Source organism: Trypanosoma brucei, assembly GCF_000002445.2.
Source record: "Trypanosoma brucei brucei TREU927 chromosome 11 chr11_scaffold01 genomic scaffold, whole genome shotgun sequence".
Taxonomy (NCBI): Eukaryota; Euglenozoa; class Kinetoplastea; order Trypanosomatida; family Trypanosomatidae; genus Trypanosoma; species Trypanosoma brucei.
The window spans coordinates 1,291,219-1,315,211 of NT_165288.1; the positions used below are offsets into that span (position 1 = coordinate 1,291,219).

A 23,993-nucleotide genomic window follows, 5' to 3' on the forward strand; every position below is an offset into this window, starting at 1 on the left:
CGTTCAAGCGTGCTGAAACCAGCTGCAACGCCACGCGACTCCGTTGCTGGTCCAGATGTCAACTTCCTCATGTGTTATGTTGTAGCAATTCCCGGTGTGTTTAGCTGTGTGTATATATATACAAACTTCTCGTTTTTTTGTTTTTACCCTATTTATGTGTGAATGTATGTGTGGGTGCGCAACTGTCCGCGGAGCTCGGCAAGCACCGCGAATAAAGTAGGAAAAACGAAAGGCAGTTTTGACGCAATGCAGGTGCGTCGCGCCACGATGGAAGATATGTACCAAATGCAGCACTGCAACCTACGCTGCCTGCCCGAGAACTATAACCTGCGGTATTACCTTTACCACATTCTTTCGTGGCCACAGCTGCTGTACGTTCAGGAGGATAACAACGGCAATGTTGTAGGTTATGTTCTCGCCAAGATGGAAGAAGAGGAGCACGCAGAGAAGGTGTTTGGACACATCACAAGTATTGCCGTCCTACGAACGCACCGGCGCCTAGGTATTGCGTCGCGGGTGATGAATGCCGCGCTGCATGAAATGGAGCACGAATACGACGCCAACTTCTGCTCTCTCCACGTTCGTAAGACAAATGATGCCGCTCTTCATCTGTACCAGAATACCCTCAACTTTCGCTGTGCTAATGTAGAAAGTAAGTACTACGTTGATGAGGAAGATGCCTATCATATGAAGCGTTTCTTTAAGGGAACAAACCCAGGCTTCTATGTGACAGAAAGTAGGCAACTCGTACGCCAACCAAACACAGGGGCTGGTGCGGCAGCCGGGTCCGCCGCAGAAGCTAGTGGTCAACGGCCAGACAAAAAGAACTCCGTAGACAAGCAGAAGGAGCAGTTGGAACTGGCGGCAGAACTCCTTGAAGAGGATCTTAAGAGCTCCGGAAAGGGGCGGCGACAGCCGCATCAGCAACACCAAAAGGGCGGTAAGCACGGAAAAGGTAAAAAGTAACGCTTAATGGGTGGGAATAGTAACACCAAGGGGAAGGAGTCATGGGAACAAGTGGAAACAAAATTGTTCGACACGCACCGCTGAGGAGTGCCGGGGGTGAATGTTGGCTGTGTGCGTGTGTGTGTGTGTGTGTGAGCCAGGTTGTTGCATCCTCAATTTTGTGATATATTCACTCTTGGCTCACATTCACTTGACCATTCGCCAGTCCTTGTGTGGGTGAAGCGCTGACGCTCTCGAAGTGCATCATATGAGGTGTGCATTCCTCTGCTTTTCAATGGCCTGGGAATCCCTATTCTTTTCGGGTTCTTGTCTTTCCACTTGCGTTATTATTATTATTATTATTATTATTATTATCATTGCTGCCGTCACTGCCTGTACTGTCAAAACTTCAAGCAACTGCTGCGATTTACTCTTTTTCATTTGTTGTTGTGGTTAATTTAAGCAACCTCTAATGTACCAGCCACTCCTTGAGGCACCTGCGGGGTCGCCTAGCGCTGTTGTGGGCGACAGGCTTATTGGTGAAGCTGCGGGGTCCCTCTTTGGTGGTAGCGACCGTGCGGCCTTCGAGGCTCAAGGCGGTGCTTACTACCCACCGTGGCGTCCGGCGAACGCAAATGTGATATCTGGCGGCCGGTACCGAGCAGCGGGGTCCGGCATAATGGCGACGTGGCAGCGATGGCCCTTGTATAGACTGCAAACGGTGCTACGGCCTCTTACATCATTGTTTCCTCTCCTGCGGGTGGTGTTTCCCTTCGCTGTGCCGGGTCAAGATAGGTGCCCGCAGCTGTGCGCAGCGGCGTTCGCTGAGCGTGTTACTGCTATCTCGTTTCATCCGGTACGCATGATATTGGCTGCTGCTGTGAATGAGGGTAACGACTGCTCGCGCGTCGTTGTGTATGATGTGGCAGAGGGGCGGGAGGAGTGTGTTCTCACTCACGCTTTTCAGCGCCAAACTTGCTGCCTTGCGTGGAAGCCCTTGTCGCGTGATGTGCTTGCGGTCGGGTGTAACGGCGGTGTGCTGTTGTGGAGCCTCACCTTTAACATGTCACCAGCTGGGCAGGCTGTGCTTGGCAATGGCAATCTCACTCATAGATCTGTTGTCAATGGTACAGAGAGTAGTGCACCGTATTGTCTTTTCTATCGCTGTGCGAAGAATGTAGTTGTTACATGCATACGGTTCTCGTGCCGTGATGGGCGTTACCTTGCCTGCGGTAGTGCGAAGCATGCCGCACTACACTTCCATGACATTCGGCTGCAACCGTCAAAGTCGCTGCTGTTGCGGAACGTATCAGTTGAAGGCGCAACGCAGGACGTGTTGTTTGCCGACGACGATTCTTTCGCAATTCGCTTGGTTTGTGGCACGAGTGTGTTGGTGCTGCTGCAATTTCCGAGTTGTGCTGCCAATGTTGTGCCCACAGCAGCACCAGTGTTGGGTGTGACGAAGGCTCGAGGGCTTGGGCCCAATTATTTCTTTCTCCACTGTCATCACGTGGAGGGTGTGTTTGTGGCGCACATTAATCCATTCGTCGGTGTGCATGTTATTGGTCTTATTTCAACAGGCATTCACCGTGGTGTCGGTGGTGCTGTACGGTGTGTTGCAAGCAGTGACAGGCGACTGTTCGTTGCGCTAGAGACTGGCCATCTTCTAGTCATGCATTACGGACGGCGAGGTGTTTTCACCCTAATACCAGTAGGCACGGCAGAAATAGGCACTGAGTGCATGGCAGTGTTTGATGGCTGCACGTATGGGTCGTTGCTTGCTGTTGTGGAAGCGGACCAGTCTGTGTCATTTGTTCCTGCGTATCATGCATAAGAGGCCACGATGATATTCGGGCGGAAGGATGGGGGAAGATTGAACGATGCCCACACCCCTTTTTTGCACAGAAAGACATGGTGGTTGGGGAAGGCGAATCACAGCATAAGGTCTGAGGGGAACTAGGGACCAGGGTGTAAGGAGTTGAAGGAAGGTACTAGAGGCGGCTGCGTGTCTGCAAGTGCATGGGGACGTCTGGAATATGAGCAATAAGGGTTGATGTCGAGGCCGAATGGCGTGCAGGATGAGCAAGAAGTGTCTCTTCGATAAAAACACTGTATGAGATGATGTTTGTGATCATGAGCTCACAAGTAAAGCATTTCAACACTACACATCCCCACTTTTTACTTTTTATTAACAAGCATCTCTGTTTCGTACACATACATGCGCTTTTGAGAGTACAAATGCATCCCCTATGGGGGTGCATTGTTGTGTCTGCACGCTCCATGACTCTTCCTCTGATTGTTTGATGGCTTTGGTGTCACCCGTCCTTCCCTTTTTATGCGTGTTAGCCCTTGTTTGTTACTTTACGGCTTTCGTCATAAGAGAAGTACATCCTGCCGTTATTGATCTCTCTGTATCTATGCCTGGTTGCGTTCAAGCACGTGCAAGCCATTTGTGTGCATCCCAGCACCCATTCCCCCCCATATTGATGACTATGCATATTATCATCGGCATTCTTCTTTTTGGGTTTTCTAGGGGTGCACTTAAAGAAAGAGTTGCGAACCACAGAGGTGGGTAGTGTCCACTGTGCTGTCGGGAACTCGCAACCGCATTTGTACTCGCGTGTTAAGGCGCCGCTACCACCAAACGGCGGCCACCGCTTTCGAGCCAACAACGGAAGGAGAAACTAGAGGAGAGAATACAAAGTGAAAGGCCCGGTTGTAACGGGGTGCCGTGGACAATATATTACCACTAGAAAATGTCGAATGCACTTGAGAGCATCACTGCGGCGACGCAGCTTCGGCGCGCGGTGATGGAGGCCCAGCGGGAGTTAGACGCCAAACGCGAGCTGTATTTGACCCGCATGGCCCGTGCGCATGAGATAGAGGAGACCATTGCGCAGGGCCGCGCGAAGCTGCAAGACAAACTTGTGCGATACTACAAGTTTATTCAGGACAACGAGGTGAAACGTTCTCGTGCCATGCGTAAGGCAGTTACGGAGGAGCGCATTCGCAAGGAACGTGAGGCGCAGGTAGAGGAACTTACTAAAAAGCTTCAGAATCTGCACGATCGCAGCGAAGAGCTTCGAGGGTTATACGATGTATATTCGAGGTACCAACGTTACCTTGAGGAGGTGCTGCAGCGCAATGATAGTGACGAATATCAGGGGCCGCGCGACATCATACAGCGGTGGAACACACTGCATGAAAACACAAAGGTGTTGCAGCGGCGTAAAACGCAGCTAGAGGAAGAGCTTCTGAGGAACAAGAATGCTCTAAACGTGAAACGACAGCGAAAGAACAATGAGAGTGTACAACTGCAGAACCAACTTAATGAGTTGCAGGCGAGATTTGGACAGCTCCAGAAGAATATTAAAATTAAACAGGACGAGCTTGAGCGGTGCATCAGTCAAAGAAGTACCACCTCACGTACCATTAGCCATGTGCGAATGGCTTGTAAGAACCTTTACGATCGCTGCATCACGTGGACAGCGCCGTACTCAGGCCGCGGTAAGTTTGAGTCCAGGGAGGCGGACGTGCTTTTTCAACTTCATGTTATTGGCGACTGCTTGCGTGACTTCCAGGACGTGATTGAGGCACACCATCAACGACAGCAGCAACTGGCCTTGGCACGCGCCTCCAGAGATGATGACGCGTGAGACTGAAGGTGCACAGAGACATACGCGTTAATGGATATGACGCTCCTGAATATATGATTACTGTTGAGTCCGTGGCATAAGCATGGCGAAAGCGTCAGGCACGAGGCTATTTCCGAGCGACGACCGCCTTTCCTCTGTACCATGCCTGGTGAAGAGGGCCGAAGGAAGAGAAGAGATAGGCACTGGTGGGCTTGTATATATATATATATATTTATTTATTTATCTATTTAGTCGTTGCTGCAGCTTTTGTTACCGCACGTGGGGATGTATGGATGAATACTGTGTTTGGCAATGATACCTACACTGAACTCTGTATCAATACTGGAGAAAGTTTTATTTTTCTGCGTCTGTGGTCGTTGGTGGGATTGTGCGTTTGGGGCCTTTCTACACTTTTTGTTGATGTTTTCTCTCTATATATACCTTGTTCTTTTCGCCTCTTATCCTCTGAAATGGCGTATTCACTTCGGAAAAGAAAAGTGTGGGGAAAGGAAGTAAAGCAGTCAGAGAAGAGGAAGGGGTCCGCACCCAACCCAAATCGCAGCGGGGCAGTGGCCGACGTGCGTTTTGCAGTGTCGCCGTTATTACCTCCACAGGGGCACTGGCAGTTGAACAAAAGGGGTAACAGTTGATCACATTCAGCTTTGGTGTGCAGTGAATGATGACGTACCGGCCGTGCTGTATTGTTTGCTGCTCAGACTGCGATACGGATGGTATCTTCACAAGTTGTCAACACTTCATATGTCCCCGCTGTGCTGGGCGTTATCCTCCGGGTCAATGTCCACGTTGCCGGAAACCCTGTAAGGCCGTGAAGGCAGGTCCTGCCCTGCCGAAGGAAGTTGCCGACCGCGTTTCACATAACCCGCAGCATCTGTTGCAGCTGGCAGCACAGGCCCTTGACTTTCAGCGGCGACAGGAGCAGCAGTCCCTACAGCGGTTGCGGGAGCTAGTGACAACGCTGAATCAGAGCAACCGAAGCATGGCGTCACAGATTAGTGCCGCAAAGGCAGAGCGAGAGGAATTACTTACCACTATCAAACAATTGCAAAGACAATTGTATACCCAGCAACAGCAACAGAGCCAGCAGCAACTTCAGCTTCACACTTCTCAACGAACGTCGGATGTTCCGGCGATCAGTAATGACGGAAGAAGCTGTGGCGTGACAACATATAATGGAGGTGTGGCGGCCGCCGTGAAGCGGTCCACGCCCGTTCATGCCAGTGGCCCGCCCGGTTTCACAAATGGTGCACCGGCTGCCCGGGGTTGGCTTTCGTCTCCAGCCCCATCCAATGGTGCCGCCGATGCCTTCACACCACTTGGCTGGGGTCAGTCAAAGCGGTCACGCGAGGAAGGTCCGCAGACACCAACAAACACTGAGCAGACGCGCTTCCGCCTCGCAACACCGGCGATTACATTGCGCAATGTACTTACGGGATCACGGGAGACCACCCCGCGGAATCGTATGGATTGCGTTGGTACTATGGCACCTCCCAGGCCCCTGCAGAGTCTTTTGTGCCGTGGCCCGTAAGGGTGTGTGTGTGTGTGTGTGGAGGGAAAAGACGTTTATTCGCCATTTCAGGGGGGGGGGCATTGATGCCTTCTCACAAAATCAAGGTTGGTGAATGCACACCTGATCAAAGGCCATCAACTTTTCCACTTTTGAAATAATACTATCTTATTGATGTTGTTACTCCTTTGTTTTGTTTTCATGATGTATTCTCTCTTGTGGAACATTTATGTTTATTTTCACTCCTCGTCACTACCATAACATCAGTGCAAACCCACATGGACGCCGCATTTGCCCAACAGTGTGGCGAGGTCCGCTCTACAGTGCCTGTGGGATGTCAACTGTTTTACTTGTTAGTCATCGTTTCCGTGATTTGCTATATTATTCTGTCATTATCACTCTGCTCCTTTTTCTTGCCAACGACATGAAACTTCTATTTGTCCCCTTCACAATCCAGCTTGTCCCCTGACCCCGATAATGAGAAGGGAGAGGTCATAAAGTTCATATCATTGCACATTGTCGCGCTCTCCCTTAATTATCCCTTATGGCCTCTTTCTTCTTTCCCCCGTGCTGTCGTGCTCTCAATCTCTCATTGCAACCGAACTTCGCTTCCTTCCGTTCATTCCTTACTTCTATCGGGGATTAAGCAATAAACCAGAAAACAAATATATTGCAAGACTTGGTTGCTCTTATCGGCAGGGGCTGCTACTTTTTGGGATTGCAGCTGTCACAAGGTTCCTTCACCGGTTGTTGTTCATATTACTCCGTAGCATTGTCGAGAGCTTGTGCTTACGGTGTAGCTTAATTGACGGCCGCGCGCATTAGCAGTTGAAGTAAGAAATTTCTGCCCTTCCCCTTCCCTGCTCACCCCCTTTTTTTTCTTTCTTGACATTCCACTCACCTTTCCTCGGGTGCACACATTTAAGGAGGAACGTAGGGGAAAAGGTGTGAGCTAGAGTGGACAAACGTCCCCCCCTTTTTGGCGTGCATCAATCTATTACATAGTGAGCTGGATAACTTTCTCTTGTCCATGTCTGTGAAGACGCTTGCCGCCCCAACAAAGAAGTACAAAATTGTCCTTTTGGGCGATAGCGGTGTTGGTAAATCATCCCTCGTACAGCGGCTCGCGAAGAATGAGTGGTGCGACAACCAAAACTCAACGGTAGGCGCGTCTTTCCTCCGGTACGTGTGTACTGTAGGGGATACAGCTGTAAACTTCGATATTTGGGACACTGCCGGTCAGGAACGCTACAAAAGTCTGGCATCCATGTATTACCGGGGCGCTGCTGCTGCACTTGTGGTGTATGAAATCCCGTCATGGGAAACATTTGAGCGGGCGAAACATTGGGTGCGGGAACTCGCAACTAACTCACCCGAGACAATTGTCATACTTGTGGGAAATAAAAGCGACCTAAGGGGGACTAGCGGTTGTGTGAGTAGTGAAGAGGCGGCAACATATGCCCGGGAACTCAATTTGCTGTTCAGTGAAGCGAGTGCAAAAGACGGTAGTGGTGTAAGTGAAGTATTCATGCAGATTGCGCAGCGGCTTGTAGCGTCGAATAATAATAACACTGTTCATAGCGGTGGTGTGTTGGGAGGTCAGCCGAATTCCACTAGGCGAAGTTCCGGTTGCTGTGGTTGAAGCACTGCATGTTGTTGATTTCCGTTAGAGTGTTTTCGAACTCACTCACTCATGAGCGAGTTGAGTGGGTGTGTGAGTTCTTTTTTTTTTCTTTTCATCTGATTTGTTTTCTTTCATGGGAGAGGTGGTTTTCAAAGAGTGGAAGAAGAAGAAAGGATCGAGGAGGGTGAGGAAATTTCGTTAAGGGTTTTAGCTGTCCGCGTTTGGACCTTACTTTTTTGTTCTCACTCTCTTTCTTGTTTCACTTTGTTTTTTTCCTTCGTTTTACTGTTAGTTGGTGGTGTATTGTTTGTCGTGAACCTCACCTCTAAGACGCGCGGCATCCTTCTCTTTACCTCTCACCACCGCTCGCGGGCTTATCTTTTTCTTGTTTTTTTTGTTTCGAGCCTTCTTGTTCCGCCATCATCATTATTATTGTTGTTATTATTCCCACTTCTTCCACTAGTGCTTTTACCACTTTCATTGGTTTTTTTTGCGGTGCCGCTAATGCGTTTGGTTCATTACCGTTTCATAACTCATGCCCACATAACACCAATGAACTTTTGCCGTTTTGTTGTTGTAAAGAGAGGAAAACAGAAGAAGAAGAAAATGAAAACGTGATGAAGGCTGAAACAAAACAGTGAGAGGCGATGTACCACCAGAGGTTGAGAAGGAACAGGAGGAATAGAAACGATAATGTGATGTTGAGGGTAACCGCCACAAGTAGTTATAACTTTTGAGAAGGTAAACATAAAGAGAAGGGAAGGGATAACAAGAGCTGATTTTCAAGAAAATAAATGCGCTTGTGTGCATGTGTATGTACTGGTGTCCCTCACTCCCTCTCCCTTTCTCTCTCTTTGTGGAGGTACTTAAGGAATTGGAGTTATAGATACAAATATGAGAGAAGAGGGAGGTAAAAAAAAAAAGAAAGAAACGGCTTTGAATTACCCACGATACATGCATTCGTGTTCTGCCGAACTTCGCCTTCTCTTATGTGTTCAATTTCCCCTCGCTTCATTTCCATCCGTTTTGGTTCACTTTGCTTTTTTTTTTCTTTGTTATGTATAGGTACCGCCTTTAAGTGTTTTTGTGTTTGGGTGCACGGCCATCCTGTGCGATCTGCGAGTTGTTTCTGTTGCATCCGGAGGATGACCGCGCATTTCAGATTGTTATATTCATCTTTGCTTGTATCTCTCTCTCCCTCTCAAACACGTAAATACATGTATGCCTCCCCCTTTATTAAGATTGTTTTATTCGTTTCACTGTTACTCTTCCTGTCCGAATACGGTAACTTTAAACTTCTCTTTTTTTTTTCTCAAGAAAGTTCATTTTATGACGCGACAGTGAGACGGGTACTCAAACTCTCACAGGTGTGTGCATTTAACATAGGGTTATTTTATATTGTTATGGCGTTTATGTGGTAATTTGTTACAAGTCAGCCGACAACCACTTAGTTTTAATTGCACGTGTTTGTGTGGGTCCCGGGTTTCAAAAAAGGAATTGCGAATTTTTGCTCCTCCAACATGTGGTTTCCACCAAATGTGTAGCGATACCCACATGTTTCGGACGCCAGAGTACTCGGGGGTGTGGGAGTGGTTTCGACCAAAAAAGTGCGACGAGCGGGGGCCAAAGGACGTGCATGTCAGTATGTTTGAACTGATGCAACTGATTTCATATTTTCTACCTCAGTGAATATCTTGACTTACGTATTTTCACTCACACTTCTGTCGCCCTCACCAATACATCGTTGCCTTGTCTTTCGATGATTGAAAGTGTTGGATGGGTTTACTGAAAGGGGCGGCTGATACTTGTCCTTGTGTTGATACTTTTGTGCGATTCAAGAATTCGACCATGTGGTAGATTCCGGAGGGCACCGCATGAATTTCCCACACCAGTACAAAAATCGGCATCGTTGATGTTTAAATTGTTTGTCTAACGGATTGGCGTTGCGCCTGCTCACCACCTCCCCTCCCACGTCTGCAAGTAACTCATTTGTGTTTCTGCTCCTGTCTATCCGTTGCTATTTCTCTCCCTTTTTTTTTTCTGTTTCGCTTGCCTTTGTTACCACCCACTTGGCTTTCCATCTTTCTTTGGATCCTCTTCAAAATGGTCGAACGAAAAGAAAGGAAGTGGGAACCCGCGACTGATGCCATCAGTGTTGGTCTTCCTGCGGGATGCACTCGCTCACTACGAGTCGGGTGAGTTATGTACCGCCCGACAGGCGGCAGAAGAGGCTCTTCATGCCGCACAGCCGCACGAACACGAAGCGTTCGCGGATTCATTGCTTCTTTTGGGGAACATTAGTGCTGCGGAGGGCGACTTCATTACGGCAGAGCGGTACGCTGCAACGTGTAGTTGCTACGTTGAGGAACATTTGGGCCCGCAACACAATGGAGCCGCAGTGGTGAGGCTTAACCGGGCTATATTTTTGTTAGAGAGCCTTCGTGTGCAATCCGTTACCACCGTGGCAGTTGTGGAGGAGGCGCATGCGCTTCTGCTGGAGGCGGAGCAGCTCCTTGTGAATGTTTGTCATGTGGGGCGACTGGTGTTAGCGGAGGTGCTTCATAACATCGGGGTGTGTTGCGCACTTCTTGGGCGTTATGTTGCAGCCTTAACGGCGTACATGCGGTCCATGCAAATACGCGTAAGGTTTAAGGATGCTGCGAGGGTTACGGATCTTAAACTCGCCTTGACAATGGAGCAGGTAGCACTGCTTTACCGTTTAATGGATGAGCCAAAGCGGCAGGAAGCCGCGCTGCTGATGGAAGTCGTAGCCTCAACCCGCAGGCAACTTCTCGGCCCACATCATCCACTTTTAGCCGCAGCCGTTCTTGCGCAGGGTGTCATTGCTGCTGAACTCGGCCAGCGGTGTCGGGCGCAATCATTTCTTCGCAACGCCCTTGAAATGTTTTTGAGCCTTTACGGCAAGGAATCGTTCCAACTCCAATGCGCGGAGCGGCTGCTCGCTGAAGTATCGTGAGGGCCTGCCATACGTTGCGGAGTCATAAGCATAGAACAAACACAATTATATAAATCCATACATGCGTACATTGGTTTAAATGCCTTTCCTTTGATCCCCTGCATATGCATGTATATATATATATATACGTATTTTATTTATTTACATCTTCACTTCCTGTTCAAATACGTACTAAGGGGAGGATGCTGGGAACAGGAACAACGGTGGAACAATTCCTTTGCCCTTTTTGTTACTTATCTTTGCGTTTCGCCCTCATTGTGTGTTGGTGCTGCGTGTCCCATCCATTTGTTTGTCACCTCCTTCTCTCGCGATATATATATATATATATATATATATATATATTTATTTATTTATTTATGTATGCTTGTGTTCAGTTCTTTACCTTCTCCCTTTTTTTTTCTCTTGTATTTTGTGCTCTTCCTTTTTTTTTTACACTTGCTCTGTATATCATTCAACGAGGTGGTAAAAACGAAAACACACAACAGAGAAAGAAAAGAAAGGAAAGGTGAAAACAATTTCAAGGGAAATCAAGTACAACACACCCTATTACCATCGTTATCATTATTGTTGCTTAACACCGCAAAAAAACAAGAAAAGTGAAAAAAAAAAGACTCTGGCACCTAGGCGGATTTGAAACACCAACAGGAAGATAAGGAAAAGTAAAACAAATACAAAGGTGGACTACATATTTTTGATTGTGCACGACCGAAAGGATACTGAATCAAACGCCTTTAGGGGAAAAGAAATATAGGGAGACTCAGTGATTTTTAATATATATATATATATATATATTCAAGGAAAAAGGCATAGGTTGAAAGGGGAAAGAAAAAGAAAAGGGTTGGGGACGAAAAAGTTTTTTAAAAAAAAACTAAGACAAAACAACGAAATAAAACCAGAAGGGTAGTTTTTCCTTTGTTTTCTTTTCTTTTTGTTTTTTTTTCTGGTTTCCATGTCTGAAAAGGGAACATCGTTAAACCTATTCCTCGCCGCCTGCCAAAAGGAGGGTGTGAAGCAACCCAACACATTTCTTGTCGAGTTCTTTACGAAAAAACCTGAACTGTCGGAAGTGGAGGAAATAGACTTGAGCAAGAACTACATTGGGAACCGTGGTATTCTTGCCTTACTCGATGTAATTAGCGAGCTGCCATGCTTTCGCTTCCTCAACTGCTCAAACCAAAAACTGTATAACACGGACTTGAATGAGGATAGCGTTAGAGGTAACGCCACAATAGATCGCATCGTCGACGTTTTCAAATCACATCCAACAGCCAACGCATTAGATCTCAGCCACAATCCTATTTCAAACTATGCTGGCCGTAGATTATTGTTGCTTACCCAAAATAACAAGCGCATCTGCCGTGTGGAATTGGTGGACACTCGCATTGACTTTGAACTCCGCTCTCGCATTACGCAACAATGTGAAAAGAATACCATCGCTATTTGGGAGTCACAAGCACAAGAAAAGGAGGAGGAACGCGCCTTTGGTGAAAGTGTCACGTGGGTCCCAACACAAACGTCTGCGGACTTGACGGCAATCGGTGGCGGCCGGAAGCGACGTACTACAGTGCGAGGTGAGGGAATTGATCCTGAGAAGGCTAAATCATATGTTGCACCATATTTCGAGAAGAGTGAAGACGAAACGGCACTCATCTTGAAGTTGTTGACGTATAACGTACTCTTCTCCTTTCTGGACTCACGCGATCTTATGACTGTGGCGGGTGCCATGTGGCGTGTGGAGTTCAAGCAGGATGATTGCATTATGGAGGCGGGGCAGACAACATGTGACAAACTGTATATAATTCAAGATGGTAAAGCAGATATCATTAAAGAAGGACAGAAGGTATATCTCAAGGTAGAAGGTACGGCGGTAGGAGAGCTTGAACTTATGTATCAGACACCAACTGTTGCCACGGTGAAAGTTTGCACACCGGAGCTCATCGCATGGGCACTCGATCGCGACACGTATCGTCACCTCGTGATGGGTAGTGCCATCCGCCGCCGTGAGACATATATTCAATTCCTAACAAATATTCCGTTCCTCAGTGGCCTTGACAATTATGAGAAGCTGCAACTTGCGGATGCCCTCAGCAGCGACGAGTTTGAACCGGGTGATTACATCATTCGCTACGGAGAGGAGGGCGAATGGCTGTACATCATTTTGGAAGGTTCTGTTGATGTGGTTGGGCGGGATGACGATGGAAATGAAAAGCATGTTTGGGAATTCGGGAAGGGGGATCATGTGGGTGAGCTGGAATTCCTTAACAATCACGCCAATGTAGCAGATGTTGTGGCAAAAACGCATGTTGTCACGGCGAAGCTTAACCGTAGGCACTTTGAAATGTGCCTTGGACCTGTCATTGATGTACTGAAACGAACCTCGCAGCAGCCAAACTATGAGTACTACCAGTCGAAACTGAAAACTACTTTAAGGGCAGAGGGGAGGAAGTAGGTGGCTCGTAAAATATGCATTGGATTGCTTTTCGTGTTTTTTTTGTTTGTTTTCTTGTTTTTGTTTTCTTTTGGGGAGTATTCGATTGGATTTTTTTTTGGGAGGTGGAGGCTACTGTAGAGAGGAAGAGTCGTGTAAACAAGAGGAGGAAGCAGGAAGAAATAATAATAATAATAATAGAAGAAGGGAAGGAGAGTGGCTGCAACGGAAGGTAAAGTAAAAAAAAAAAAGAAGAGAGGGAGGAGAAGAGAGGAGAACAAACAACTTATCCCGTCATTTCTTCTTCTTCTTTTTTGATCTTGCGTTATTGTATGTATATGTATTCCTGACTTCTGTTGCTTCCTTCATCAATGCAGAAGTTGTCAGTTTCGCAAAGAATGAAGGAAGTAAAAAAAGAAAAGAAAAAAGTTTATTATTATTATTAAAGAAAAAAAAAGGAGAGATGAATAAAATAGAGGAAGGGAGTATGAATCCCATTTACTGGAGGAGAAAACAAAACGAAGGGGATTAAATGAGATGATGAAATTGAAAAGTGAGAGTGAGAGTATGAGTGAATGAACTGTTGCGAAGACGTGAGACAACTGGAAGGCGAGAAAGTTGTGTGGGATAATGTTAGAAAAAATAAGGAAACATATATAGAAAAAAGAAAAGAGAAGAGAAGAGGCAAGGGGTCATGGAGTAATAAAACGAGGGAAAATAGTAATGATAATAATAATAATAATAATAAAAACAAGATGGGAACATGAAAAACGGTGAAGGCAAATATGAGACTTGTAACTGTACCGAATATGACACCTATTGTTGTTATTATTACTATTGTTGTTATTTATTTATTTTTTTAAAAAAAAAGGGGGGAAAAAGAAAAAAAAATGAGGGAATAACATTTTGGATTTGCACCAGATCCAGTTTATATGGAAGAACCCCTGCTGATGGTGGCAAGGCGTATTGTGGACTTGACGCGGCAATTTTTTTTTTTTTACGCGCAACTGCTTCGGTAGAGTAGGACAAAAAGAAAAATTACGCAAACAAAATATTTTGGTGATTTCTCTTTTTCCCCTTTTTGGTGTTTATATTTATGTTAAAAGTGTACAGTTATGTGTCTGTAAATTGTGGTATACCGTCACTTCAGCATTTCCTTCTTGTATAACACACCAACAAAGAAAAAAAAGAAAGGGAAAAAGATTTTTTTTCTAATTTATTCTATTTATATTTTGTTGTTGTTGGTGTTATTGCGTTAGTAACGGCAGCAATGTGTGGTATTTGAAGGTTTATGTTTCATTTCTGTATGATGATAACATGTGTAACTTTCATTCATTTAATGTTAGGTCTGCCATGTCGTCTCATTATTATTATTATTATTATCATCATCATCATGTTTTAAAGTTCTCTCGTCCCTCTCGTACTCAACTTTTCGTTTTTGTTTCTTTGTTATTTTGCCGAGAATAAAGAAAAAATATGTATGTATATATTTATTTATTTAAAAGCAACACCGACCGAACCTATCCTTCCCACAGCTACGCATAAGCAAAATTCGCAAACAGCACGAACTTTATTTATTTATTTATTTGTGTGTGTTTGTGTGTGTGTGTGTGTGTGTTTTTTCTCCTCCCTCTTCTTTGTTTATGCCATCTGATGTTGTAGTTGTTTTCTTTTCTTTTTTCCTTTTTTTTTTTTGTCAGCATGTGAAGGGAAAAGTTTCATCTCGTGTGTTTCCTTTCATTTGTTTTTTTTTCTCTCTTGCTTTTGTTCTTCGCTTCCTTCGCCCCATAATTCCGTTTGTTGACTCCTTTCGGCTCCTTCGCTTTTTGTTTTGTTTTATGTTTTATGTCTTTATATTTATTTGTTTAATGTTTCAATTGCCCTTGTGTTTGTATTTGTGTTTGTGTTTGTGCTCGGGAGGTTCTGTTTTTTTTTTTCCTTTTTGTTGTTTTTTTTTTTTCCCTCCCCCTTCCCCGCCGTTTGATGTTGTTTTTTCTTCACTCTTGATTTTATTCCTTTCCTCTCTCTCTCTCTCTCTCTCTCTCTGTCTGTCTCTTCACTTGAGCAATTTTTCTTACCTTACCGTTGGATGGACACTTCCTTTTTTTTCTTAAAAAATTACTGTTTGATTTCATTTAATTCTGCACGCGAGGAGGAGGAGGAGGAGGAGGAGGGAAGGTGTGTTTTGTTTTATTTGAAAGAAAAAGAGAGGAGAAGAAAAAGAAATTAATTTATTTATTAATTAATTTATTTATTTACGTATGTGTGCGTTTTGTGTGAAATGGACGTCAAGAGGAGTAATATCCCAAAGCACTTTTCCTCTTCTTTTTTTTTTGTTCCCTCTCTCCCTCTCTCTCTCTTCTTTGTTTGTTTTTTTGTTTTGTTTGTTTTTTTACTTACTTAAAAAATGAAAATAATGTTTTGAATGAAAAATATCAATATTTTTATTCGGGCGTGTCATGCATTGCTAAAACAAAAATAAATACGCCAATAGAGAAGAGGAGGAAGAAAGAAAATGGAATGGAATGGGTTGTGAAAGTCATGTAATATGAAGAAAGAAAAGAAAGAAAAAATAAATAAAAAAATAAAAAAGTGACAAAGGCCGAATATAAATAGAATTAAAAACAATACTGCCACCACCCACCCCAAAAAAAAAATATATATATATATAAGAAAGAGAAGTACGAGATGCGGATATTAACAAAAAGAAATTAAAGAGATGGGAAAGAGAGAAGGGGGGAAAAAAAAAAGACAGAGAACAACATGTAAAAATTTTAATTTTGGCGGGGGCGGGGGAAGGGGGGAGGGAAATGCAAAACTGTAATTTCTATTTTAAGAAATAAAATAAAATAAAATAAGAGAGAGAAAGAGAGAGATGGAAGTGTATTTATATGTGTACGTACCGGTATTAGGAGGAAAGGTGAAGAGCTGTGCGTTATAATGTATGAATTTGTTGTTTGAGTGAAGGAATGAAAAAAAAAAAAGATAAATATATAAATAAATTACACATATGATTATAATTATAACAGAATAATAATCAAACAAAACAATAATAACACAAAAAAAATAGGAGGAAGAGGAAGTAAAGGAAGGCGGAGGAATGTACAAAAAAAAAGCAGAGAGAAGAAGATAAGATTAAGTTATGCTAAGTTAAGTTAAGAGGCACATTTTAGAGGAGGAGGAGGAGGATGAGGAAGAAGAAGAAGAAAAACAAGAAACTAAATTGAAAAAAATGTGAGGGAGTAAAGACATTGCAGGGGGAGGTGGGAGAAAAAATATATATATATATATATAAGAAAAGGGGGTGAAACAATTTTTTCTTTTAACCATATGAATATGAATATTTATTTATATTTATATTTATATTTATATTCATATTTATATTTATATTGTGTATTTGTATTAGTGGTGCCCGGGGGTATCTCGCGGTTGGCGCTTTAAAATCTTGCATTTTGTTGTCGTGTTGTCTTCTTTTTTTTTTTTCTTTTTTCCTCCTCCCCCCCCTTGCGGTCGCATTATCTGTTCAAATTTTTTTTCATGTGTCTTTTTGTCGTGTTTGTTTGTTTGTTTGTTTTTTTCTTTACTTCGCTTTATCTTACCTTATCTTATCTTATCTTTTTCTCGTCATGTTTTTTTTTTACTTTGATTCTCTTCCGTTAATTTTTTTATACTTTTTATTTTCTTCATACTAATATTTGCTGCATGGTACTTCCAATGTCGTTACGCGTTTGATCCACTTTTTTTTTCTCCCCCCCCCCATCATTCCCCCCTTCTTTTTTTTTTTCATTCTTCTCATTTTCTACACGCACACACGCCTCTTCACTTTTTCTGGTGCATATATATATATATATATATATATTGTTATTTATTTATATACAAACACAATAAAAAAGCAAACGATGAAAGAATAAGACCGCAGAAGAGATAAACATTTTGTTGTTCAAGGAAGAAGGGGGTGACAGAAAAAAAAAAAGAAGGAAGCAAGAAGGAAGGAATGAATACAGTTTGTGTCTCTACGTGAAGCGATTATTTCATTTTGTTTTTTTTTTTAAATTATATTGTTATAACAATAATATAAAAAAAACTTATATCTTGTACCTCTATATTTACACGGACTGTGCACCGAAGTGTGTGGAAAGGAAAGCCCGCATGCTTAAGGAAGGAGAGGGGTTGTGTGTAGTGACTTTGTGAAGCCCTTTGAGGGAGTTTATTTCACGCCTTATTTTGTGTGTTGCGCTTCTCTGCTTTAAAAAAAAAAAAAAAAAAGTGGCCTCCCATCTTTTTTTTATTTATTTGTTGTTGTTGTTGTTGTTTTGGTTTTGCCTTCTCTCTCCTTGTTCTCCTTTCTCAAACAATAATTATTTTTTTTTGCTTTTGTTCTCTCTCCATTCACGTTGCAAATATATTGAAGAAAAGGGGGAATGGGGATGCACAAGTTGTTTTACTGGATATCATTATTACAAATTTAAAGTGAAAAAACAAAGATGTCGAAAAAAAAAAAGGGGGACGGAAAAATATTATTATAATAACAATAATACTAATAATAATAAATAGTGTACAGAAGTAATAAATAAGCAATCAAAAGGCAAGTTGTTTAAGTGATGCATTTGCTGAGGTGCATTGGCATCTGACTGACGTTTTGAACTTGTGGAGGATACGCATGCACATGTACACGTGTATGTGTGTGTAAATATATGTATATATGTTTATCAGCGCGTTCTTGTGCTTCCATTCCAAAAGAAAATAAAAAGGAGGAGGGGTTGCGGGACATCATATAACAATGTTACTGAAAAAAAAATGGAAGGGAAAAGAATATATGAGTGGATGAAAGGGTTATTATTAACAAACCCCTGTTGCATTTACTCAGTAGGATACAAACACGTTCATCTGTAGCTGATGTCTGCTGGAAAGGTTTCGGGTGACAGGTCTCGGTGTCGGTATTGGTGCCATTGTTTATTTTGTTTTATTGGAATCACGACACGACTGACTCACCACGGAAGTAGGCGTGCGGCGCAGAAATTATTACAGTCCCCCTTCTGACCGTTGGATGCTATGAACGCACTCTATTTTACTCTCTCTCTTTCCCTCTTTCTCTCTTTTTCACGTCATCCCCTTTGGTATCGTTATCACTATTATTTATTTTATATTATATGCAACTTCTACATTTTTTTTTTCATACCCTTTTTTTCATCTTTCACCCGCACTCAACTGTGATTTCTGTGGAACAACCACAATAACAACAAAATGAAGGAAACTTCGCATCTCTAAAGGGCAAAGCGGAGTATTTTGAAGAGTGTCAACCAATAAGTAAGTGCAGGCTTCCGTCGTGTCGGAAGCCTTATCTTTTACTTATTGCTTGACTCGATATATATATATATATATATATACATATACATATTCCTCAGCGCCGTAAGCACTTGTTATGCAACGGCACCAGTTATATGTTGATGGCCTTTCGGGGTTATTGTCACCCGCTGGAATCCGTACGTACCGGCAGGCGGGTCTTGTTGTAGCGCGTGGCCTCCTTCCTGAGAAACTCGTGGAGGCTCTCACCTCAACTTGTAGCAGCATCGCATTGACTAGAGGTAAATGTGTCTTTCCAGGTATTGACGAGGCTCACAGTGGAAAGGTTGAGTTTGATGGGCGCACCGTTCCACAACCAACGGCTAATTTAGGTGCCCAAGAGCCTCCTCCAGAAATTCAGAAGCAGCTTCGTCAGCAGGACGAGGCGCGGTCGATCGAGCGGCGGTATGAAAAGGTGCTGCTCAAATGTCGGAACCAACGGCAAGTGGAACGGGTATACGCCCGACTGGCCGCACAACGCGAGCGCTACATGAAGTTCAAACAAGTAAGGAATGTTGTTTCACCTGAGGAGGAGCTCTCCGGACGGACGAGCAACCGACGCATGCGTGAGATCGGCGAGAGTTACGAGTATGAGGATTTGAAGAGCAGTTTCGAAACGTATCGTGACAGTGGGAAGATGGAGATGGAAGTGCGACGTGACTACCACGTTGACCGGGCGATGGAGCACCTACAGAACTGGTCAAAATGTTGGTGCCGTGTGTGGCCGGAATCAAAGGAATTGCAGGAACTTTTGTTGCGTGGCGAACTCGGTTCCATTGTCGGGCAGGCCGCTGCTGCGCTGGCTGGCGAAATTGTGATCCGTCTATTTGACGACGCGATTCACGACTACCAGAGATTTCTGAATAGCACGCCATTTCACTTCACGGGAAACTCTACCAACTTTCGCAACGTGAATGGCATGACAGTGTCAGTTGGCCTAACAGCACACGACGACGTTCGCACTTTTGTCATTCCTGGTTCCCATCACGTGATGCGAGAGTTCACCAATGATGGTAATGATTTTAGCCGTTTTTGTGCTACCGGTGTGTTTGACACAGGCCGTGCAATTCGAGGTATCGAACCACTGAGTGAGCTTCCAGTGTTTCAACTACAACCGTTGGAACCAGGTAGCGTACTTTTTATGAACCACTACACCATTAGCGGAGCGCAGCCGACAATGTGCGGCCCCGCAGCGGATTACGTTCCACCCGCGGCGGCTCCAGTGAACGGTGTTTACCAATATTCCCTCATTCTTATGCCCGGTCGTTGTTTGTTTGATGGGCTGAGAAATTCGTGGGCGTCGCGTGACAGCCACGGTCCATTGTACAACTATAAAGCGGGACAGCCGCTAATTGATGATGCCGTGTTTCCCGTACTTCACAGAGCGCTGGATGTGGAGTAATGTGCGTCTGTTAGGGTGAAGTGTACCGCCACTGCCCACGGGAGTGTGTCTTGTGGGTAAGGTAGGGGTTGAGTAATGTTCACAGAATAATATATATATATATATATAGAAGTGTTTATCCATGTGCAATCAATTGAGTAGCATTTTCTCTATCTACTCTGCACGTAACTTGAACCGCGTTGTTTAACTTGTCTGCCTCCCTATCCCTCCACATTCCGTATTCAATTCATAAAATATGTAGCGGGTGGGCAAGGTGTCGGAAGCCCACCAGGGAGATAAAACAAAAAGAAAAACGCACTCCGTCTTTTTTTTAAAAAAAAAAAAGGAAACACACACACATAACACCGGGGTTCGGAAAAGTTGTGTGCCGGTTGCGGCCCTTATATGAATACGATCGATGCTGCTCTTGTAAGCATTCAGAATGGGCTAGCGCAGGAGAAAAAAGGTCAACTTTCCGAAGCACATGAGTTACTTATTAATGGCGTGAGGGGACTCCGCAAAGCTGTTAAGGAGTTGACACTCGATAGTTCACGGCGATTACTACTTATCGAATATGACAAAGATGCGATGAGGCACATTCAGCGAATTTCTGAGGTTTTAAAGGGGTCAAAAAAACACGTGGCTGACACCCTTCTCCCAGCACCGTCTTCAACTCACTCGTATGTGTCGTCCCGTCCGCAAACCTCGGAACACCGCTCCGGTGAGGATGACGACTACCTAAGTTTTCTCAACACTGATGTGGGAAGTCCCGTGCATACAAGTTTATTTGCCCAACCTCCCTTCCACCAAGTCTACAAGGCGCCGGCAAAACCAACTGGAACCACTGGTCTGTCGGCGTCACCGCCACGAGTTCATCGCTCCGGAGAGGAGCCCGGGAGTCCTGCCGCGCAATCCCCAACGCAGGGTACTTCCGATATTGTTCTCAAAGCCATCGATGTTGCAACAGCGTTGCTGCAAAGGAGAGAGTTAAAACGAGCAGTAGACGTGTTGCAGCACGCCTACGACGTGGGTGTTCGGACCCGTATCAGACCTGGAAACTTTGAACGCGTGGAGGAACATCTGGTTCTCTTGAGGAGAGAATACTACAAGCACTTCAAACCCCGCTTTCTTCAGGACAATCCCGTACTGCCGGAAGAGATGGATGTTTTGCGAAAGTCCGGAATCACCACGACAATTGCACTCCCGATTTGGGATGACTTGAAAGAAGGATATGGGAGAGAGAACGTATTTATGCCGTGTGAGGGTCACTGGAATGACACCTTCACACCAGAACTTTCCTCTGTGCAGAAGTCCGCTGGTGCCAGGTATGTGTGTATCGGTGAAGCAAGGCGAGGTGTGGAGTTCTGCATCATACGCGCGGCGGATCCGTTGAACATCAAGCAGACAGTGGTGGGGGATTGCTCCATGGTCTGCAGTCTTATCATATGCGCCCTATATCAGCAGCGGTTCCCCAAGGCGAAGATAATTAGCAACGTCATCTTCCCACAGGATTCGGATGGTGTTCCGGTAGTGAACCCGAAGGGGAAGTATTGCGTCAAGATGCTTGTGAATGGTATCACTCGACTCATTACTGTGGACGACCGGTTCCCAGCAAACCCGCAAACGGGAGAAATGCTTTGCACGTATAGTCGCGACAAATCAGAGCTGTGGGTGTCAATTATGGAGAAAGCGTTCGTAAAAGTTTGCGGCGGAAGTTATGATTTTCCTGGCAGTAGCAGCAGTAGCGACCTCTACAAGCTCTCTGGTTGGCTTCCAGATAGTGTTGACTTCACTGTAAAGGACTTTGATAGGAATTTGCAGTGGTCAAGATTCTTCAACCGGTATGCAGATGGTTCTCTTCTCATTACGGTGAGTACACCCCCACTCTCCGAAGCTGAGGAAAGGAGACTTTTGCTCGCATCAGAACATGCGTACGCCGTTTTGGATATGAGAGAGATGTCAGGCGTGCGACTCGTACAATTAATGAACCCATGGAGCCGCCGTGCGTGGAGTGGTAAATTTTCCCTCAACGACAAGAGACCGGAAGTTGTCAAGGTTCTCACGCAGCTACAGTACGGCTCACCACAGGCTGATCAAGGCATTTTCTGGATTACGTGGGATGATCTTTGCACAAACTTTTCCCGGTGCTCGTTGAGCTGGAACCCGTATATGTTGTTCAAAACGCCGGATGGTATGTCGCAGCGGCCCACGCGACTTTCCTGTCACAGTCGTTTTCCCTACACAACAAGCATGGGTCAGTCCCCACAGTTCCATATTGGCGTAATCGACGCACCGAAGCCTTCCCGCATGCATCTTGTGTTTTCACGTCACATGACGGATCCGACGGCGTTTGGTCAACAGTTTGATAGGGACCACCCGAATGTACCGTACGTTTCTCTCAAGGTATATGATGTCACTCGGTTCCCTTCCATCGCACAGCATCTGGGAGCTCGTTGTAGTTTTGGCATGTGTTACTGTCGCCGGCTCGCCCACGGAACAGAGTTGGGCGTAAAAATAGCCCCCTTGAGCAATCCCACATACCGAAACATGGCTGCGTATACACTGAGCTTCAACTGCCCAGCTGGTACAAGTGATCTTCTAGTTGTTGTTAGTCGGTTGGAATCTGCTATCAAGTCAGAGTTCAGCTTTTCCCTCACACTTCACACAGAATGGCCTCAAGTACTGCTGCAGGAGTCGGCTCAGCGCTGCTGGGGTGTGTATATACATGCCATTCCCCGCAGTAGTCTCAGGCATTGCACTGTGACGCACGGCAAATGGGTAAAAGGCGTGAGTTGCGGGGGTAGGAGCTTTCTGCAAACCTTTGTGTACAATCCCCAGTACCTACTAACACTTGCACGTGCATCGATGGTATCCGTACGTTTATGTGTATCAGATCAAAATAATGACGATAGTGACAAAAGTGTTCAGGTGCACCTCCTGCAAAAAAGGCAGGACCCAGGAGTGGGGCAGGTCAAGTGGGCTGCACGGGTGGGTTCTACCAATGAATGTAGCTTGCACCTGTGTGCACCGTTGTTTGCTCATGGTGGTGTTGTCGTAGATACAAGCCTTCGAAGCTGTTTTGCGCCAGAGTCCGTGCACTACCCTGTTCCACAATCGCATCAACTACAATCTGAACAACAGCTACAGCAAAGCCAATGGACGAAGAAGGCCCTATCAACGTCGGATGGACCACTACCTCCCCTTCCTGCCGGTGACTATACAATTGTAGTTGCACAGTGGGAGAAGGGTATACCCGCAGCGTTTGAACTTACCGTTGAAACGACGGAGCCACATCAACTACGGGAAATTGTGCCAGAGGGTGTTGGTTGGGTGGAGACAGCTGTTCGGGGAAAGCTTCAGGGCGGAATCACTGGTGTAACAAGGTCTATCATGCTCAGAACAGATTCATATATTACAAGCAACAGTAAAGTTTCCATTGTTACAACCTCGGCAGGGGTTTTGACCGCCCGCTTGCTCTTGCTGATGGCACCAGCCGAGGAAAAGGAGGAAAATGAAGCGAGTTGCATTTCAACCAACTTGACGGTGTTCCGCTCGGTGGACGCCACATCTCTGCAGCGTGTTGCTACTTCCGGTCCGTATAGGCGATGTGGCGTCTCATTGGAACCTCTCAAGGTGGACATGAATGCTACATACATCATTGTTGTTTCGTCATACACTCCCTCTCGCGAGGAGTACGTCTTGCGAATCTACTCCAACACTCCACTGAAGGCGGAGGTGTTGTAAGTTAAGACATTGGGGGGGGAATTGTGTTTTTTCGTATTTGTCGGTACGTAACGCGAATGTGTCTGAAGTCAAGCTTCCCGCACTATGGTGGCCGCACCGTTGTGCCGTGGGTTGTTCTCACTTTTCCTGCGTTTTATTTTATTTCTTTAATAACGGCGCCAGTACGCTACGAATGCTGCGCGCGTGTGTGTCTGTATCTGTGAAGGGTCGGAGGTTGCAACGTGTTACTTCAGAAGTGTGCGCTGCCAATTTGTACAGTAAAAGTGATGGTGTTGAAGAGGTGTAGCGGTGCGCTAAAAGGTGGTTGAAGAAAATTGGCTGAGTAGCAGTGCGCACACGTTTTTGAATATGATCTGCCCACATGTTAACGACTCGCTGACCTCACTTACTG

At 45.2% G+C, this 23,993-nt stretch overlaps 12 protein-coding genes across 12 annotated transcripts, besides 42 other annotated features; all 12 read left to right on the forward strand.

Annotated features, from left to right (window-relative positions):
* Positions 1 to 246: 246 nt before the first annotated feature.
* Positions 247 to 966, forward strand: Tb11.02.2110 (N-acetyltransferase subunit ARD1; the record flags this gene model as incomplete). The annotated part of the gene is made up of 1 exon (XM_823436.1): positions 247 to 966. The coding sequence occupies one exon, from the start codon at positions 247 to 249 to the stop codon at positions 964 to 966; it is 720 nt and encodes a 239-aa protein (XP_828529.1).
* Positions 967 to 1,074: 108 nt separating this feature from the next.
* Positions 1,075 to 1,100: a microsatellite.
* Positions 1,101 to 1,289: 189 nt separating this feature from the next.
* Positions 1,290 to 1,324: a microsatellite.
* A 93-nt stretch (positions 1,325 to 1,417) lies between these two features.
* Tb11.02.2120 (hypothetical protein, conserved) lies at positions 1,418 to 2,779 on the forward strand (the record flags this gene model as incomplete). Its single annotated transcript, XM_823437.1, has 1 exon — positions 1,418 to 2,779. The coding sequence occupies one exon, from the start codon at positions 1,418 to 1,420 to the stop codon at positions 2,777 to 2,779; it is 1,362 nt and encodes a 453-aa protein (XP_828530.1).
* Positions 2,780 to 3,701: 922 nt separating this feature from the next.
* Tb11.02.2130 (hypothetical protein, conserved) lies at positions 3,702 to 4,601 on the forward strand (the record flags this gene model as incomplete). The annotated part of the gene is made up of 1 exon (XM_823438.1): positions 3,702 to 4,601. One exon carries the CDS (start codon positions 3,702 to 3,704, stop codon positions 4,599 to 4,601), a length of 900 nt encoding a protein of 299 aa, XP_828531.1.
* A 196-nt stretch (positions 4,602 to 4,797) lies between these two features.
* Positions 4,798 to 4,831: a microsatellite.
* Positions 4,832 to 5,256: 425 nt separating this feature from the next.
* Tb11.02.2150 (hypothetical protein, conserved) lies at positions 5,257 to 6,126 on the forward strand (the record flags this gene model as incomplete). Its single annotated transcript, XM_823439.1, has 1 exon — positions 5,257 to 6,126. One exon carries the CDS (start codon positions 5,257 to 5,259, stop codon positions 6,124 to 6,126), a length of 870 nt encoding a protein of 289 aa, XP_828532.1.
* A 1,009-nt stretch (positions 6,127 to 7,135) lies between these two features.
* On the forward strand, positions 7,136 to 7,747 carry Tb11.02.2160 (small GTPase, putative; the record flags this gene model as incomplete). Its single annotated transcript, XM_823440.1, has 1 exon — positions 7,136 to 7,747. One exon carries the CDS (start codon positions 7,136 to 7,138, stop codon positions 7,745 to 7,747), a length of 612 nt encoding a protein of 203 aa, XP_828533.1.
* Positions 7,748 to 8,718: 971 nt separating this feature from the next.
* Tb11.02.2180 (hypothetical protein) lies at positions 8,719 to 9,150 on the forward strand (the record flags this gene model as incomplete). Its single annotated transcript, XM_823441.1, has 1 exon — positions 8,719 to 9,150. One exon carries the CDS (start codon positions 8,719 to 8,721, stop codon positions 9,148 to 9,150), a length of 432 nt encoding a protein of 143 aa, XP_828534.1.
* Positions 9,151 to 9,872: 722 nt separating this feature from the next.
* Tb11.02.2190 (hypothetical protein, conserved) lies at positions 9,873 to 10,706 on the forward strand (the record flags this gene model as incomplete). Its single annotated transcript, XM_823442.1, has 1 exon — positions 9,873 to 10,706. The coding sequence occupies one exon, from the start codon at positions 9,873 to 9,875 to the stop codon at positions 10,704 to 10,706; it is 834 nt and encodes a 277-aa protein (XP_828535.1).
* A 108-nt stretch (positions 10,707 to 10,814) lies between these two features.
* On the forward strand, positions 10,815 to 11,306 carry Tb11.02.2200 (hypothetical protein; the record flags this gene model as incomplete). The annotated part of the gene is made up of 1 exon (XM_823443.1): positions 10,815 to 11,306. One exon carries the CDS (start codon positions 10,815 to 10,817, stop codon positions 11,304 to 11,306), a length of 492 nt encoding a protein of 163 aa, XP_828536.1.
* Positions 11,017 to 11,068: a microsatellite.
* A 170-nt stretch (positions 11,307 to 11,476) lies between the features above and the next one.
* Positions 11,477 to 11,498: a microsatellite.
* Positions 11,499 to 11,611: 113 nt separating this feature from the next.
* Positions 11,612 to 11,648: a microsatellite.
* A 7-nt stretch (positions 11,649 to 11,655) lies between these two features.
* Positions 11,656 to 13,155, forward strand: Tb11.02.2210 (protein kinase A regulatory subunit; the record flags this gene model as incomplete). The annotated part of the gene is made up of 1 exon (XM_823444.1): positions 11,656 to 13,155. The coding sequence occupies one exon, from the start codon at positions 11,656 to 11,658 to the stop codon at positions 13,153 to 13,155; it is 1,500 nt and encodes a 499-aa protein (XP_828537.1).
* Positions 13,156 to 13,183: 28 nt separating this feature from the next.
* Positions 13,184 to 13,227: a sequence feature (T-rich).
* A 147-nt stretch (positions 13,228 to 13,374) lies between these two features.
* Positions 13,375 to 13,412: a sequence feature (GA-rich).
* A 151-nt stretch (positions 13,413 to 13,563) lies between these two features.
* Positions 13,564 to 13,591: a sequence feature (AT_rich).
* Positions 13,592 to 13,769: 178 nt separating this feature from the next.
* Positions 13,770 to 13,817: a sequence feature (A-rich).
* A 33-nt stretch (positions 13,818 to 13,850) lies between these two features.
* Positions 13,851 to 13,882: a microsatellite.
* Positions 13,883 to 13,977: 95 nt separating this feature from the next.
* Positions 13,978 to 14,004: a sequence feature (AT_rich).
* Positions 14,005 to 14,497: 493 nt separating this feature from the next.
* Positions 14,498 to 14,529: a microsatellite.
* Positions 14,530 to 14,617: 88 nt separating this feature from the next.
* Positions 14,618 to 14,638: a sequence feature (AT_rich).
* Positions 14,639 to 14,721: 83 nt separating this feature from the next.
* Positions 14,722 to 14,752: a microsatellite.
* A 25-nt stretch (positions 14,753 to 14,777) lies between these two features.
* Tb11.02.2220 (hypothetical protein, conserved) lies at positions 14,778 to 15,248 on the forward strand (the record flags this gene model as incomplete). The annotated part of the gene is made up of 1 exon (XM_823445.1): positions 14,778 to 15,248. One exon carries the CDS (start codon positions 14,778 to 14,780, stop codon positions 15,246 to 15,248), a length of 471 nt encoding a protein of 156 aa, XP_828538.1.
* Positions 14,800 to 14,829: a microsatellite.
* Positions 14,958 to 15,045: a sequence feature (T-rich).
* Positions 15,061 to 15,094: a microsatellite.
* Positions 15,155 to 15,190: a microsatellite.
* Positions 15,249 to 15,283: 35 nt separating the features above from the next.
* Positions 15,284 to 15,308: a microsatellite.
* Positions 15,309 to 15,359: 51 nt separating this feature from the next.
* Positions 15,360 to 15,392: a microsatellite.
* Positions 15,393 to 15,448: 56 nt separating this feature from the next.
* Positions 15,449 to 15,528: a sequence feature (T-rich).
* A 157-nt stretch (positions 15,529 to 15,685) lies between these two features.
* Positions 15,686 to 15,726: a sequence feature (A-rich).
* A 55-nt stretch (positions 15,727 to 15,781) lies between these two features.
* Positions 15,782 to 15,806: a sequence feature (AT_rich).
* A 165-nt stretch (positions 15,807 to 15,971) lies between these two features.
* Positions 15,972 to 15,992: a microsatellite.
* Positions 15,993 to 16,106: 114 nt separating this feature from the next.
* Positions 16,107 to 16,139: a sequence feature (AT_rich).
* A 166-nt stretch (positions 16,140 to 16,305) lies between these two features.
* Positions 16,306 to 16,351: a sequence feature (GA-rich).
* A 53-nt stretch (positions 16,352 to 16,404) lies between these two features.
* Positions 16,405 to 16,429: a sequence feature (AT_rich).
* A 33-nt stretch (positions 16,430 to 16,462) lies between these two features.
* Positions 16,463 to 16,537: a microsatellite.
* A 150-nt stretch (positions 16,538 to 16,687) lies between these two features.
* Positions 16,688 to 16,716: a microsatellite.
* Positions 16,717 to 16,724: 8 nt separating this feature from the next.
* Positions 16,725 to 16,751: a microsatellite.
* A 218-nt stretch (positions 16,752 to 16,969) lies between these two features.
* Positions 16,970 to 16,993: a microsatellite.
* Positions 16,994 to 17,076: 83 nt separating this feature from the next.
* Positions 17,077 to 17,133: a sequence feature (GA-rich).
* Positions 17,134 to 17,173: 40 nt separating this feature from the next.
* Positions 17,174 to 17,218: a sequence feature (AT_rich).
* Positions 17,219 to 17,379: 161 nt separating this feature from the next.
* Positions 17,380 to 17,400: a sequence feature (AT_rich).
* Positions 17,401 to 17,427: 27 nt separating this feature from the next.
* Positions 17,428 to 17,447: a microsatellite.
* A 209-nt stretch (positions 17,448 to 17,656) lies between these two features.
* Positions 17,657 to 17,684: a microsatellite.
* Positions 17,685 to 17,794: 110 nt separating this feature from the next.
* Positions 17,795 to 17,844: a microsatellite.
* Positions 17,845 to 18,195: 351 nt separating this feature from the next.
* Positions 18,196 to 18,236: a sequence feature (CT-rich).
* Positions 18,237 to 18,264: 28 nt separating this feature from the next.
* Positions 18,265 to 18,286: a sequence feature (AT_rich).
* A 212-nt stretch (positions 18,287 to 18,498) lies between these two features.
* Positions 18,499 to 18,532: a microsatellite.
* Positions 18,533 to 18,556: 24 nt separating this feature from the next.
* On the forward strand, positions 18,557 to 19,879 carry Tb11.02.2230 (hypothetical protein, conserved; the record flags this gene model as incomplete). The annotated part of the gene is made up of 1 exon (XM_823446.1): positions 18,557 to 19,879. One exon carries the CDS (start codon positions 18,557 to 18,559, stop codon positions 19,877 to 19,879), a length of 1,323 nt encoding a protein of 440 aa, XP_828539.1.
* An 85-nt stretch (positions 19,880 to 19,964) lies between these two features.
* Positions 19,965 to 19,987: a sequence feature (AT_rich).
* A 459-nt stretch (positions 19,988 to 20,446) lies between these two features.
* Tb11.02.2240 (calpain-like protein, putative) lies at positions 20,447 to 23,602 on the forward strand (the record flags this gene model as incomplete). Its single annotated transcript, XM_823447.1, has 1 exon — positions 20,447 to 23,602. The coding sequence occupies one exon, from the start codon at positions 20,447 to 20,449 to the stop codon at positions 23,600 to 23,602; it is 3,156 nt and encodes a 1,051-aa protein (XP_828540.1).
* Positions 23,603 to 23,993: the final 391 nt, after the last annotated feature.